The sequence below is a fragment of the Carettochelys insculpta genome, chromosome 16 (assembly GCF_033958435.1).
Source record: "Carettochelys insculpta isolate YL-2023 chromosome 16, ASM3395843v1, whole genome shotgun sequence".
Classification (NCBI taxonomy): Eukaryota; Metazoa; Chordata; order Testudines; family Carettochelyidae; genus Carettochelys; species Carettochelys insculpta.
The window spans coordinates 28,800,821-28,814,577 of record NC_134152.1 but is presented as its reverse complement, the minus strand read 5'-3'; the positions used below and the strand labels follow the sequence as shown (position 1 = coordinate 28,814,577).

Below are 13,757 nucleotides of genomic sequence, written 5' to 3'. Positions count from 1 at the left end.
ACCGGAAGATAGGTGTAATAGTGAAAGGTGAAGCTGATTCCGAGTATGTGGCCTGGGAGAGCTCTGGCTTTTCAGAATGTGCTTTTACTAGTGGCTTTGTATTCTGATGTGATTTTTGCCTCCATGTGCTCTGTAGCCTCTGCTGTCAAGTTAGCTACTTTACTTGTCTTTCTAGACACTTAAACACTGTGAGGCAGGCTGGATTAGCCCCTTAGAGATGTTATCACAACCCCACCACACACCCCTGTATAGACTCTACTCAAGTTCCTTCTTTATTGTCCTGAAAGCAGTCATGATATTTGTGGGGGCAGAGTAAGTTGGCTCCTCTTCCTCAGGTTTTCATTCACTGTGGCTGTTGGGAAGCTGAGCTAATGACAGTATTTGTTGCACTGAAACAAGTGTGGATGGAAATCACTCACAGCAATGAGGTGTCTACAAGGTAGCGCTCTGGTTGGGAAGAGAGAGCTACCCCATAGACCATGCTCCCTGTCAGCTGCAGGCTTGTGTACCCACTCAGGAGAAATTCTAATGCCACCCAGCAGACCACTCACAGCTAGACTGTGTTCCTGTGGATGTGAGTTTGCACGTGCCTTGGTGCATATAAAATTTATTCCACACACAGATGGAAAAGATTAGAGGGAATGTTGCTTGCAGAGGCCATTTTTCTTGCTCTGGCTTGTGCAACCAGCAGCCTGGAGAGGCTGGGTCTGAGGACTTTCTAGATTTGGATGTAGACCAGAGGACCCAGGATCTTTTAGCTGGTGAGACTAGAACAAGAGCTCTCTTCCACTTAGTGACTGGCAGCACAACCAGGTGGTGTGTTCTTCCCAACCCCAGTATGTTGAGGTTTGTGTGAAAGTGTCTCATTTCCAAGCTCAATAAGCAAGAATCAGAGGGGAGGAAAGAGACTCCAGGAAGAGCACAGCTAACTCTACACAAGGTGACAATACAATGCACAGAAGTTTAAAACGGGCAAGTATTAATGGCAGGCTTGTTGCTTATGATGCATTAATACACCTGTCCTCAGGCTAGAGTCCAGCTCTCTCGATATAAGAAGTGCCTTCCAGCATTAAGGGTTTGGGATGGTGTCAAAAGCTCGTTGTGCTGCTAGCGTTTGCTTGCTGGGACAGGAACTCCTGCAGTCGCACAGTGCTGTCTGAGCAGGCTGGGACCCGGGATCTTCCACCCACTAACCGTGGTTCTGACAGAGCCTGGGGCACTTTCCCTTTGCAAATAACACCCCATTTTTGTACTGAGGGCGAGCGCGTTGGAGATTGTGACGAATTCTTAGTATTTTATAGCCAAGGAATGTGTATGGGATAAGTCCCCCCCTCGCCCCTGCTTTTGGTTTGTGTTCAGGGTCTGGGTAACTCATGCTAAACTCCAGGAGACAGCACTGTGTATTAAGTCTGGCCCTTCCTTTAGCAGGGGGCCCAGCGTCTGTGATTCACAGATGGACTACCTGGCTAGGGACTATCTTACTTTACCCCTTTGTCCCCAGAGCAGGCCGTAGTCTCTCTCTCACCCTGTAGCGCTCGATGAGTTTGAAGCCCACCGCGTATTGCAGCTTCCTGAGGCACACGGGGCAGGGCTCCAGGGGCCGCAGCAATGCTTCGTCCAGACTCAGTGCGCCCTGCATGATGCACTGTAGCCATCGGCAGTTCCCCAAGCCAATCAGGTGACAGATCTCATGACACGTAACCTTTCGGGAAAGCAAAAGTCAGTTGGTTTTAAAAAAAAAAAAAACAAACCAAAACAAACTCACCATTACCACAACCTCGTCTCGTCCAACCTCTTGCTCAGGGAGCTGAAAGAGGCATCCCAGCTCCTTGCCTGTTCAACCAGGGACCCTCTCCAGACTTCTCTAGTAATGCACTCCAGCCCCAACCCAGAGAGAACCCTTTTCTTGGGTGAGAAAGGAACTCAGTCCCCTGGATCCCAGACTACCCTAGAGGCTGTACCCAGGCATGGGCTGAGAAGGGTGAGGTTGGGTGGTGCTTAGGAACGCAGAACACCCCCTTGAGATGGTACGTTGTCTTGGGTAGGATCTTAACCACGCTCAAGGTCATGAAAATCCTGAAATGAACTGACACCTTGTCTCACCTGTGCTCTTCTCCAGATTGCAGAGGGGGGTGACAAGTGTTTTTTGACCTGGGGGTCCTGGCCCAAAAAGGAGTTGCAAGGGAGGTGGCAAAGTTATTTTAGGAGGGAGGTGGTATTGCCACCCCTTACTTCTGCTCTGCCTTCAGACTGGGGCTCTTGCCCAGCAAATACTATTGAGTGGCCCTCCTCTGAAGGCAGTGTGCCATCAACAGCAACCCAGATTCCAGGTTACCGTGCCCTCCATGGTAACCTTGCAGTTATCCCCTGCATGCCTCAGCTCTTTTTTGCATCAGCCCCCCTGCAGGAGACTGGATTTGATGACCTTCCAAGGTCCCTTCCCATTCTCTTAATTTATAAAGTGAGTTTTTGTGAAATTTCCAATTGAAATTAGCTGAAATCATGAAAATTATGACTTTTAAAATCCCATGCCAGTGGAATTGACCAAAACAGACCATGAATTTGGTAGGCCCCTAGGAATGCTAAGCAGCCACTTTTCTCACCATCTCCTTCAAGGGGAGGTGTAACTTGTGCCCCTGCTCTCTGCGGGACATCTACTGTTTCACTCAGGGCAACGGGGAAGGAGAGGGAGTCCCTCACCTGTAACACTGCCCATCCCAAGTTATTACCCAACACAGAACCTGGGTTCTTCAGTACCACAGCTCAGGCTATTGTCATTTGAATTAGTTACCCTGAGCTGGTACCACATCCACCTAATTCCCATCAGTCCTGCTTCTGGATGCCCTCTGTCACCTTCGACTTCCTTGGCAGTTGACCAGCATGAAAGATGTTGGTGATTGACTCCCTCTCCTTCCCCTGCCAGCCAGTCAGGTTGCCTCCCTCTCCCGATCAGCTACAGAGGGAGCTGAGAGCAAGAAATGCCAAGTGCCAGCTGGGGAAGCCGAGAGAGAGGGAAATGGGGGAAGCCCTGCAGCCGATGCAATTCCTCAGAAGAGGCCAGCCTCGTGAGGCCATACTGCAGGCCAGAAGGCGCAAATGGGTCAAGACTAGGGGCTGCCTCAGAGGGAACACTGAAGTGGAAGTGTCTATAGGGATAAGCACATTTGCATATAAATACATGCACAGACTTTTCTCAGGTTCTTTGTGATGAACTAGGTCTGGCAGGGATTAATACCAGGTTCTCCTCCATATGGGCACCAGCCAATGGACAGAGATGGAATCACAAAACCCTTGCCTCCCGCACCAGTCTCCTAGCCACAACTCTGCTAGGCTGCCTGGCAAGAGACTAGCAGGCTGCGAATGATGAGCCGCGGACAGAGATGGTATTAGCCATTCATCCACCCACTGCCTGACAGTCTAGTGTCCTGAGCATGAGACTAGGAGCTAAAGACCTCTCGGTTCCTAACCCCAGCTCTGCCCCACACTTGCAGTGCGATGTAAGGCAGGAGGCTTGACCACTCCATGCCAGTTTCCCGATATAAAATGGAGCTGAGATATCCCGATTGTCTCCCAAAGCCAAGGCTCGAATACAAGAGTCCTGGCTGCCAGGTGCTGCTCTATTAGTCTTCCCTCCCATGTTCTCTGTAAGCTGAGTGCTTGGGTGACCACCCTCATGAGTCAGGTGCTACTTAGCCTATTAGCACAGTGTCCATGGCTAGCCACACCTGGCAGCCTGCATTTCTATTAGTGGTGCACATCCAGCCATGCCCTGGTGTGCATAACAATTTATTCTGCACATGGATAGGAGAAACAAGAGGGGACATTGCTTCCCTGCCAGGAGAGGTATGGGACAGGCACCACTGCTGGAACCATCACTGGCTTTTGCTAGGTCAGTCTCACGCCTCTTTCAGGGAACTGTCCATGGAAGGACAGGCTGCCAGCACGGCGACCCCCACATTGCAGGACACTGACTTGTGTGTCTGGCTAACCGCACCTTGCAACACTGCACCACCTCCAGCACACTGAACGGCACCGGCCGGTCTCGGGCCTTCTCGGTGACCTCCCGCAGCTGCTCTCGCCCTGGAGTTGGATTTAAGGTGGTGCAGCCTGGCGGGGGGAAAGTGCCAGAAAACCTGGCAAAGCTGCAGACACCCACTTCTACAAAGAGAAGCAAATAAAAGTGAGACATGTCCTCTTAGCCTAACATCAGCCTCTGGCATCTGTCGCTAGTCTTAGGCCCCATGGAAGGGACACTCTTTGCTTCATCCAACCTATCCCTCCAACCTTCCACACGCTGAATGCGGGAGCATATGCTCCCCTAGCCTTCCCTGCCTGGACCCACAGCCTCTTGGTGGCTTTCAGCCCTGAGCTCCCAGGTTTTGCACTGGGAAATTTGGTTTCCTACCCCCGCAGTGCTAAGTAAAGGTGTGGGGAAGGACTGCGCTACTCTGCCTCCCCTGATGTGGTTTAAGATAAAGCACTTTCTTGCTCATGCTGAAGAATACAGGATGTGACGTGCACCTTGTCCTGGCAGGAATTTGCCAAACGTGAAGCTCCAGGTCTCGCAAGGGTACAGGTCTAAGAGAGTGAGTCCAAGGACGCACAGGGCATCCAGAGGCTTGTTGTTCTTCAGGAAGGTCAGGATCCCATCTGGATAAACAGAAGAGAGAAGGTAAAATTCCAGTCTGCCCTGAAGGCAACACAAGAGCCATTGTTTCTACTGCCACTGGGATGGAACTTGGACAGCAGGCCACAAGCTGGCAGAAATCCTGAACTCCATACCTGAGGGAGGGGATCCCCTTCTCCTTCCTCTCTTTCTATCACTTACTGCCTTTACTATGGGCACTATTAGATCTGGCTTCCCAGGAGATGCCGCTGGCACATGGAGTAAAGCCAACGGAGAATTCTAAGGACAAAGATGCAGGCTTGGTAGCCCAGTGAGTGAATCCTGCGCCCGGGGCGGGGGCTGACACGTGTTGAGCCTCTGGGAAAGGGGTGGGTAGCTCTGTGCTCCTGGAAGGGGCAATGCCTTGGGCAGGACTGTGGATAGCCAGCCCTCTGCGCTGTCTGGTATACACCATGCTACAGCCTTGCAGCCCGCCCTCGGAGTGTGCTCTGTGGTGCTCCAGCGGCAATAGAAAGGGCCTGTGGCTGCAGCTGCTGTTGCTTCTGTGGTAGCAGCAGCAACACCCAGGAGCCCTGAGCCCTTCTGAATTGCTGGGGCCAGGCCCACAGATGGCTAAAGAGAGGCCCAGAATTTCAAAGGGACCCAAAACCTCCAGCGGCTGCTACTGTGCCAGTAGCGGCAGCCAGGGCTCCAGCCCCCTTGGAGTTGATACTGGAGCACCACACTGCAGGGTTCTGGGGGTGGAGGCAGCACCGTGGTCCGAGCAGCACAGAGGGCTGAATGCCTTTGGCCACGCCTCTTCTGGCCGTGGCCCAACCCACTTCCAGGGGCATGGAGCTGCCATCCCCGCCTCTCCCTGGGTGTGCTCTTGCTGTCAGCCCCACTGGCTGGGCCCCAGGCAACTACTCCGTTTGCTCTCCCATCCCCAGTCAGCAGAGCTGCCTGTGCTCGGCTAGGTGGAAGGAAGGGATGGCTCAGAGCAGAGTTTCTTAAACTACATTCCATGGAACACTGGTGTTCTGTGAGCAGCTCGCAGGAGTGCCACAAGCGTCTGGAAAATAATTCAGCGTTTTACATAGGACTGTATCTTCTGTTGTTAAAACCAGACAGTGTTACTACCTCATTGCTGAGGTAGTGATTAAATTATTTCACTTTGTATTTGCTGTATTTTGCTGGTTTTTTTGGGGGGTGGGGAGGGATTTTCATAGGTTCTGCATTTAAAAAAAAAAAATTACACATTGTTTTGGTGTTCTGTGGTCTCAAAAAGTTTAAGAAACGCTGGCTTAGTGCACAGTTTCCAATGGGTGCCACAGCCTTACCAGCACTGGGCCTTTCCTGAGCACATGATGACAGCTGTGCCTAACAGTACGGCACTTTGGCAGTGCAGAGGAATACTATTTGAATCTGAATTTCTGAATGTGAAGAATCCACCCAAGCATTCATGTAATACGGCCTTAGGCTACAGATGAGGGAAGGGTGATACCGTGCACTCATATCTGGCATTCTGTTCTCCGGAACTCTCAAATAACCTGCATTTTAACCATAAGTAAATTTTAGTTATGTCTTCCATAAGAACAGTGTAGTGATACTAAATACAAATAAATACAGCCAATATAGTACAAGTTTACAGTGTACAATGCTACTGTTACTGGCAAATAAAGTACTCTCCATACATTTTTGCTGGTTTCTTAATACCTAATGTTGTTTTTCTGTAGCGTTGTGCATTGCGAGGTATACCTCTCTGTTCTCCAGAATATTTGAATATCCAGCAACCTCCCAGTCCCGGGGCTGCCAGATATGAAAGAGTTTATTTCGCTTGCTGAAAGAAGGTGAGCAGCAGCTTTTTACCTTGCAGAAGTGATTTAAAAACTCAGGAAAAATAAAAATATAGAGGAAAAAGTATGATGCAAACAGCCCTCTGGGTCAGTTATTGTAGTTTGCCAGCCCCAAAGGGCTGGGTTTTCCATGGAAACAGGATTTCTCCCTCTTCACTCCCTTCCGCCTGTGTGCGTAGAGAGGTGAAATCACCAGCATTTCCTAGGGGAGCGGATGTTGGCCGAGAGGCCATCGGGCGCCCATGTGCCAGATGGACTTCTCTGCCCACTCCCTTCTTCTCCCGCCTTACCTGCATGCAGCTGCGCTCTGTCTGAATCCTGGCTCTGTCGATAGCTGCAGCGGATGGAGGAGATGGGAACGGAGGGAAGGCACTTGACGTGAAGGCCCAGGAAGAAAGACTCTAGGCAGCTTCTGAGGGAATCCAGCAGCGCGATCCCAGCAGGCTCTTCAATTAGTTCTAAGAGTAGAAGCATCAGTGTCAGTTACTTGTGTGCAAGGGCAGGTCATAAGGGATTTTTCCGGGGCTATTTAAAGGTATAGTAAGGGGGCAGTTCTGCAAGGCTCTTGCAGACCTGGAGCCAGTCATTCAGACTGGGGGCATGTTTCTCTGGGACAGGCTGTTCAGGGCATTAGAATCTATGGGATGTATCTTTGTCTAGTCGTTTGAAGGACAGGCCCTTGAAAGGAATCAGCTGTATGCAATGTGCCTCTGGGAGGCCACTGCGGGGCAGGGGGGCGTAGGCAGAACATGCAGAGGGGTCAGCCATGGCCGTGGGGTGGGGAGGATGAAGTGGAGTGGCCGTCCCAGGCCCTGCTCTCTTGGGGGCCCCACAGCAGCTGCCCAGCTGTCCTACGGATGGGAGGGGTGAGAATTACCTAGGGCTGGGGGTTGTGTGCAGCCGTGGTAGCAGCAGCACAGGGTTGTCTTCCTTCCTGCACTAACAATGCCTCGGGCATCAGAGTGCCTGAGGAGCCAGTCAACGGCTGTCTTGGTCAAGGGAGTGCAGAAGAGTGACCTCTGGGGACTGTTCATGCTGCCTGGGACCACTCTTAGCTCGCTGCGCCTACGAGGCAGGAGAGGCCATCTGCTACTGCCACGATGCACAAACCCTCGCCCCAGGTAATCCTCTGGCTCCATTGCAGGGGGTGGGGGGAGCAGGGGACGGGTAGAGCCTGGGGCACCAGAGGGGGTTGCCCCAGGCCCCACCTCAGGATGGCCCTGTCTGGGACTACTTAGTTGACAATTCTGTATGTACTTCTCTCAGGTCACTCATGGGGAAACGCTTCCCAAGGCACATATTGCCCCTGGGCTGGGAACCAGTCTCGGCTGTCAGCTGTGGCCCAAAGGCAGCCCTTGGCACCCCAACGTCTGAGCGATCACAGCTTACACAAGGTAAAGGTTGTCCCTACAGGCCTTGCTGTGGCATGGGCCGTTCACCGGCTCGGCCTCAGGACAGAGGAGGCTGAGGTAATGACCACCGGCTGGCAAAGCTAAGAAACATACTGTCTCGTTAAAGGGGATGTGGCTCTTGGCCTGTGTTACCAATAGGCTGCAGGTATATGTGCTTCTGACAGGCACTCTGCTTCCTCCTCCTCACTGAGTGATAAAAGGTCTCAAAATCCTCAGGGGCCTCCGGGTGGCTGACGAGCCAGTCGAAGGCTGTCCTGATCAACAGAGTGCAGAAGAGCGTTCTCTGGGGATTGTAGGCTTCAGAGAGGAAAAGCTTCTCTGCGCTGGAGAAGGCTTTGGCATAGAGCTCCTGGAGGGCAGGGTTGGTAGAGATGAGGGCGTCCTTCAGAGCTCGGGGCCCAAAGCTGAATTCCTCAGCATGTCTGCACTGCAGCATTGCTGACAGGCCCTGAGACAGTGGCACGGCCTGTGGAAAGTAAATTAAATCATCGCCATTTAGCCATAGCAGGTATCTAGGAGCCTCCCAACACTTTACACTTAGGTAAATCTTTATAGCCTCGTGCAAAAACTAAACTGGTATCTGCATCTGCGAAAAGAAACCATGGAAATCTGCAAATGTGCATGGTTCTAGCTACAAAATTTGTGCCTGCAGCCCCAAAAATGAGCCAGGGATAGCTGTATCCACATCTACGGCTGTGGATACCTGCAGATATCTGTGGATTTGCTGGGCTCTATAAATCTGCTGAGCAATTTCAGCTGTGAGGCATCACTGGGTGCTCAGAGTTCCGTGGTGCTGCTGGCTTGGAGTAGTTTCCCATTGTGGTGATATTGGTTACAGGGCTATTCTGTGTCTGTGTAAATAGTGAATGAACCAGCCAGTGGCTCACAAGAACATATAGCACAATTCCTGGGTTCCAAGAACCCGCTGCCAATAGCTTCCTCTAGCAGCTGTTTACGCTATTAACAGTATTGGCCTAGACTGTCTGCTTGAGCAGGGCTCAGACTGGGGGCAGGTCGCCAGCTGGGATCAGCAAGTGGAAGTGGTGGACAAACCTTCATTTGTTTTGTCCCTATCCAGCTAGCTAGTTACTTATGTGGCCCCCTCTCTGTGACGTCTGAGCACCTGCATGCAGTGCAGCAGACATACCAGGAGGTAAACACCCCAAAAATCGAAGCGCGCAACTGAAAGGCATGTTATTCTCCAGACACTACATGCTGTTTCCAGGTTTCTCACTGAGGGCACATCATCCCTATGCCAGGGATTGATCCAGCAGGGACAGATCCATGGAGCATTGATTTATCATGTCACTGAAGACACTATAAATCTATCAGTAAGCTATGGGGAGAGGTAGATATGCTGGAGGGTAGGGATAGGGTCCTGAGTGACCTAGGCAAATTGGAGGATTGGGCCAAGAGAAATCTGATGAGATTAAACAAGCAGAGTCCTGCACTTAGGATATAAGAAACAAACATTGCTACAGGCTGGGGACTGACTGGCTAAGTAATAGTTCTGCATAAAAGAGCCTGGGAATTACAGTGGATGAGAAGCTGGACATGAGTCAACAATGTGCTCTTTTAGCCAAGAAGGCTATCAACATATTGAGATGCATTGGAAAGAGCACTGCCAGCAGATCTGTGGGAATGATCATTCTCCTTTATGTGACACTGGTGAGGCATCTGGAATATTGTGTCCGGTTCTGGGGTCCCCAGTACAAAAACAATGTGAATGTATTGGAGAGGATCCAGTGGAGGGCAACAAAAACAACTGGGGGGCTGGAGCACATAACTTATGGGGAGAGAGGTTGAGGGATTTAAGGCTTATTTAGTCCACAGAAGAGACTAAAATAAGGGGGGGATTTGATAGCAGCCTTCAACTATCCTGAAGGAGAATTACAAAGAGGATGGAGACAGGCTGTTTTCAGTGGTGACAGATGGCAGAATGAGGAGCAATGGTCTAAAGTTACAGATGGAGAGGTGTAGGTTGGATATTAGGAAAAAGTATTTCACCATGAGGGTGGTGAAGCTCTGGAATAGGTTACCTAGAAAGGTGGTGGACTCTCCATCCCTAAAGGTTTTTAAGTCCTGAGTTTATAAATCCCTGGCTGGGCTGATTTAGTTGGGATTGATCCTGCTTTGGGCAGGTGGTTGGACAAGATGACCTCCTGAGGTTTCTTCCAACCCTCTGATTCTATCTCTAAATGTGCTCCCTTTGATGATGCAGGTACTCTAGCAATACAAGAAGAGCAGCCAAGGTCGATGGGAGAGCAGCCCTATCCAACCTTGCTGCGTGGAAGATGCCGCAGTTGGTATTTCAACTTCAGCTATGCAATTTGCATAGCTGAAGGAGACCAATGGTAAAGGTAACGTAGACAAGTCCTAATGTTGTGATTTTTCAGCGGGGCCATAAGAATTAGGAATCTAACTTCCATTGCAGTTTAGCCTCATCCTAGGACTAGATCTCAGTCCAGTAGCCACCTCCCTGCCCCCACAAGAGTGCTGTCTGAGACTATCCATCCCAGATGTACCCTGAGCCCAGGCCATGTGGGGGATGGTTCTTTGGGCCGCTAAGTCAATGTTGTGGAAATGACCATGTTTGCACTGCCTGGCTAACATCGTTCACAGCTGGGAGTCCTCCCCGAGTCCTTGGTTTAATGAGCTGTGCCTGGACACAATGAAATGAAAATGTTCAAACAGCACAGAGAAGTGTTTCCTGGACAGCTGGGAAACAATGTCAAGAAAACTGAGGAATGCTGGGGACAGATGCCAACAGCCTGTCAGTGATGGCTTTGCGACCGGGTGCTGGCAAACAGGGTGCGTGCTAACAGGAGGGAGTTTGGAGAGGCTCTCCTGGAGGAGGAGAAGGAAGGAAGGAGCAAACTAAAGCACCTTGGGGTAAGTGGCTGCTTATATTTGGAGGTTTTGGGCTTGTGTGTTTGTTTGGAGTTTGGAGTTTGTTTGTTTGGAGTGCTGAGCTGAGTGTGTTTGTTTGTTTGAAAGGCCGTGTGCTCAGGCAGGCAGGCAGGCAGGCAGGCAGGCAGGCAGTTGGAAGCTGATTAGGTTTGAATTGAAACACCGTGTGCTGATTGGCTGAGCTGTAGGCAGAGGGAGGAGCTATCAGGGAGGCTGAGCACTTAAACCCTGCTAGTAAGCGACCAGGGAGCTTTGCGACCGGGTGCTGGCAAACAGGGTGCGTGCTAACAGGAGGGAGTTTGGAGAGGGGAGTTTAGAGGGGGAGCTTGGAGGGAGCCAGTGACTTACTTCTGTTGCCCTTAAACTAAATCCTTTATAACAACCTCTATCTGAAACATTTAATTAACCCTCGTATATAACTAGAGTAGGAAATGGAGGCAGAAGCCCAGCAGCAGAGTGGGGGCTATCCTGTTTATTGTGTCGAGTGCAGTATGTATGACTACCTACCCTGTGGGCGGGTGGCGTATGTGTGCGCTCGATGCAAGGAGCTCCTGGCCCTCAGAGACCGAGTGCGTGCTTTGGAGGCCAGGGTGGCTGAACTGGAGGAGCTAAGGAAGGCAGAGGTGTTTGTGGATGAGACTTTCCGGGACATAGTAGGGCTGTCCCACCTCCAATCTGACAGTCCTGAGGCTGTTACGGAGGATGAAAGGCTCAGGGAAGGAGAGCAGTCAAGGGGAGCAGAGGGAAACCATCCCGTAGTTGGGACCCTCCTTCCAGAGGGTGATGTTGTATCCTCTCGTGCCGAGGATACTTCTCCGGGGGAGGGAGCGCCAGCTGTTAGGAAGAAGCAGGTTTTAGTAGTGGGGGATTCCATCATTAGAAATATAGATAGTTGGGTTTGTGATGACCGGGAGAACCGTATGGTGACTTGCCTGCCTGGTGCGAAGGTTGCGGATCTCTCGAGGCATCTAGACAGACTTATGGGCAGTGCTGGGGAGGAGCCGGTCGTCGTGGTACATGTTGGTACCAATGACATAGGGAAGGGTAGAAGAGATGTTCTGGAGGCCAAATTTAGGTTACTAGGAAGGAGACTGAAATCCAGAACATCTTTGGTGGCATTCTCTGAAATGCTTCCAGTTCCACGCGCAGGGCCAGATAGACAGGCAGAACTTCAGAGTCTCAATGCGTGGATGAGACGATGGTGTAGGGAAGAGGGGTTTAGATTTATTAGGAACTGGGGACACTTTTGGGGTAGGGGGAGCCTATACAGGAAGGATGGGCTCCACCTAAATCAAGGTGGATCCAGACTGCTGGCATTAAACATTAAAAAGGACATAGAGCAGTTTTTAAACTAAGAGGTGGGGGAAAGCCGATTGGTGCGGGGGAGCACCTGGATCGGACGGAGACTTCTCTTACACGAGGCTCCATAGACAGGGATTCCCTAGAAGTTAGTCAGATAGGGAACGTGGGAAATAATATATGGGCAAGATCAGATGTGAAACAATCGTGCATAAAAAAATCCACCACGTCTGTGAAAGGCGGACATATAAATAGTGGTAGTTTTCTAACATGCTTTTACACAAATGCTAGGAGTCTGTCTAATAAGATGGGTGAACTGGAGTACCTCATATCAAAGGAGGAAGTTGACATAATAGGCATCTCAGAAACATGGTGGAATGAGGACAATCAGTGGGACACTATCATACCGGGATATAAATTATATCGGAAAGACAGAACAGGTCGTGCGGGTGGCGGAGTGGTACTATATGTGAAGGATAATATAGAATCAAATGAAGTAAAAATCCTAAAGGAATCAAAATGTTCCATAGAATCATTATGGATAACAATTCATTCCTCTAATATGAATATGGCATTAGGAATATATTACCGACCACCTAACCAGGACAGTGATAGTGATGCTGAAATGATGAGGGAGATTAGAGAGGCTATCAAAATAAAAAACACAGTAATAATAGGAGATTTCAATTATCCCCATATTGATTGGGTGCATGTCACCTCAGGACGGGATTCAGAGATTAAATTTCTTGATGCCTTAAATGACTGCTTCTTGGAGCAGCTAGTACAGGAACCCACAAGGGGAGAGTCGATTCTCGATCTAGTCTTGACTGGAACGCAGGATCTGGTCCAAGAGGTAACTGTTACTGGACCGCTTGGAAATAGTGACCACAATATAATAACTTTTAATATTCCTGTGTTGGGAAGAACACCGCAGCGGTCAAACACTCTGGCATTTAATTTCAAAAAGGGGAATTACACTAAAATGAGGAAGCTAGTTAAACAGAAACTAAAAGGTAGAGTAATTAAACTAAAATCCCTGGAAGCTGCATGGAAACTGTTTAAAGACACCATACTAGAGGCCCAACTTAAATGTATACCCCAAATAAAAAAACACAGTAAGAGACCTAACAAAGAACCACCATGGCTAAACAGCCATGTTAAAAAGGCAGTGAGAGAGAAAAGGGCAGCTTTTAAAAAGTGGAAGTCAAATCCTAGTGAGGAAAATAGAAAGGAACATAAACACTCCCAAATTAACTGTCATAATGTAGTAAGAAAAGCCAAAAAAGAGTTTGAGGAACAGCTAGCCAAAAATTCAAAAAACAATAGTAAAATGTTTTTTAAATACATTAGAAGCAGGAAGCCTGCTAAAAAAGCAGTGGGGCCCTTGGATGATAAAGATATAAAAGGAGCGATCAAGGAAGACAGTGCCATTGCGGAGCGATTAAATGATTTCTTTGCTTCAGTCTTCACGGCTGAAGATGTTACAGAGGTTCCTAAATCTGAGCCAGCCTTTTTAGGCGACAAATCTGAGGAACTCACTCAGATTGAAGTGACATTAGAGGAGGTTTTGGAATTAATTGATAAGCTGAATAGTAACAAGTCCCCAGGACCAGATGGCATTCACCCAAGGGTTCTGAAAGAACTCAAATGTGAAATTGCGGAGTTATTAACAGT

The 13,757-nt window shown here is 49.7% G+C and overlaps 2 protein-coding genes across 4 annotated transcripts in view; one reads left to right on the top strand and one right to left on the bottom strand.

The window, feature by feature from the left end:
• GNA12 (G protein subunit alpha 12) overlaps window positions 1–13,757 on the top strand; it is a 145,838-nt gene that overhangs the window by 100,701 nt on the left and 31,380 nt on the right. The gene's annotated exons all lie outside the window — the stretch shown is intronic.
• Window positions 1–13,757, bottom strand: part of AMZ1 (archaelysin family metallopeptidase 1) — a 30,894-nt gene that overhangs the window by 6,830 nt on the left and 10,307 nt on the right. The window contains exons 2-6 of the mRNA XM_075010917.1: window positions 8,007–8,340; window positions 6,753–6,920; window positions 4,522–4,650; window positions 3,995–4,158; window positions 1,526–1,702 (exon numbers count right to left, since the gene is read on the bottom strand). Of these exons, the coding sequence (XP_074867018.1) occupies window positions 1,526–1,702; window positions 3,995–4,158; window positions 4,522–4,650; window positions 6,753–6,920; window positions 8,007–8,310 (942 nt within the window). The 5' untranslated portion in view covers window positions 8,311–8,340. The remainder of the gene's footprint in view (window positions 1–1,525; window positions 1,703–3,994; window positions 4,159–4,521; window positions 4,651–6,752; window positions 6,921–8,006; window positions 8,341–13,757) is intronic.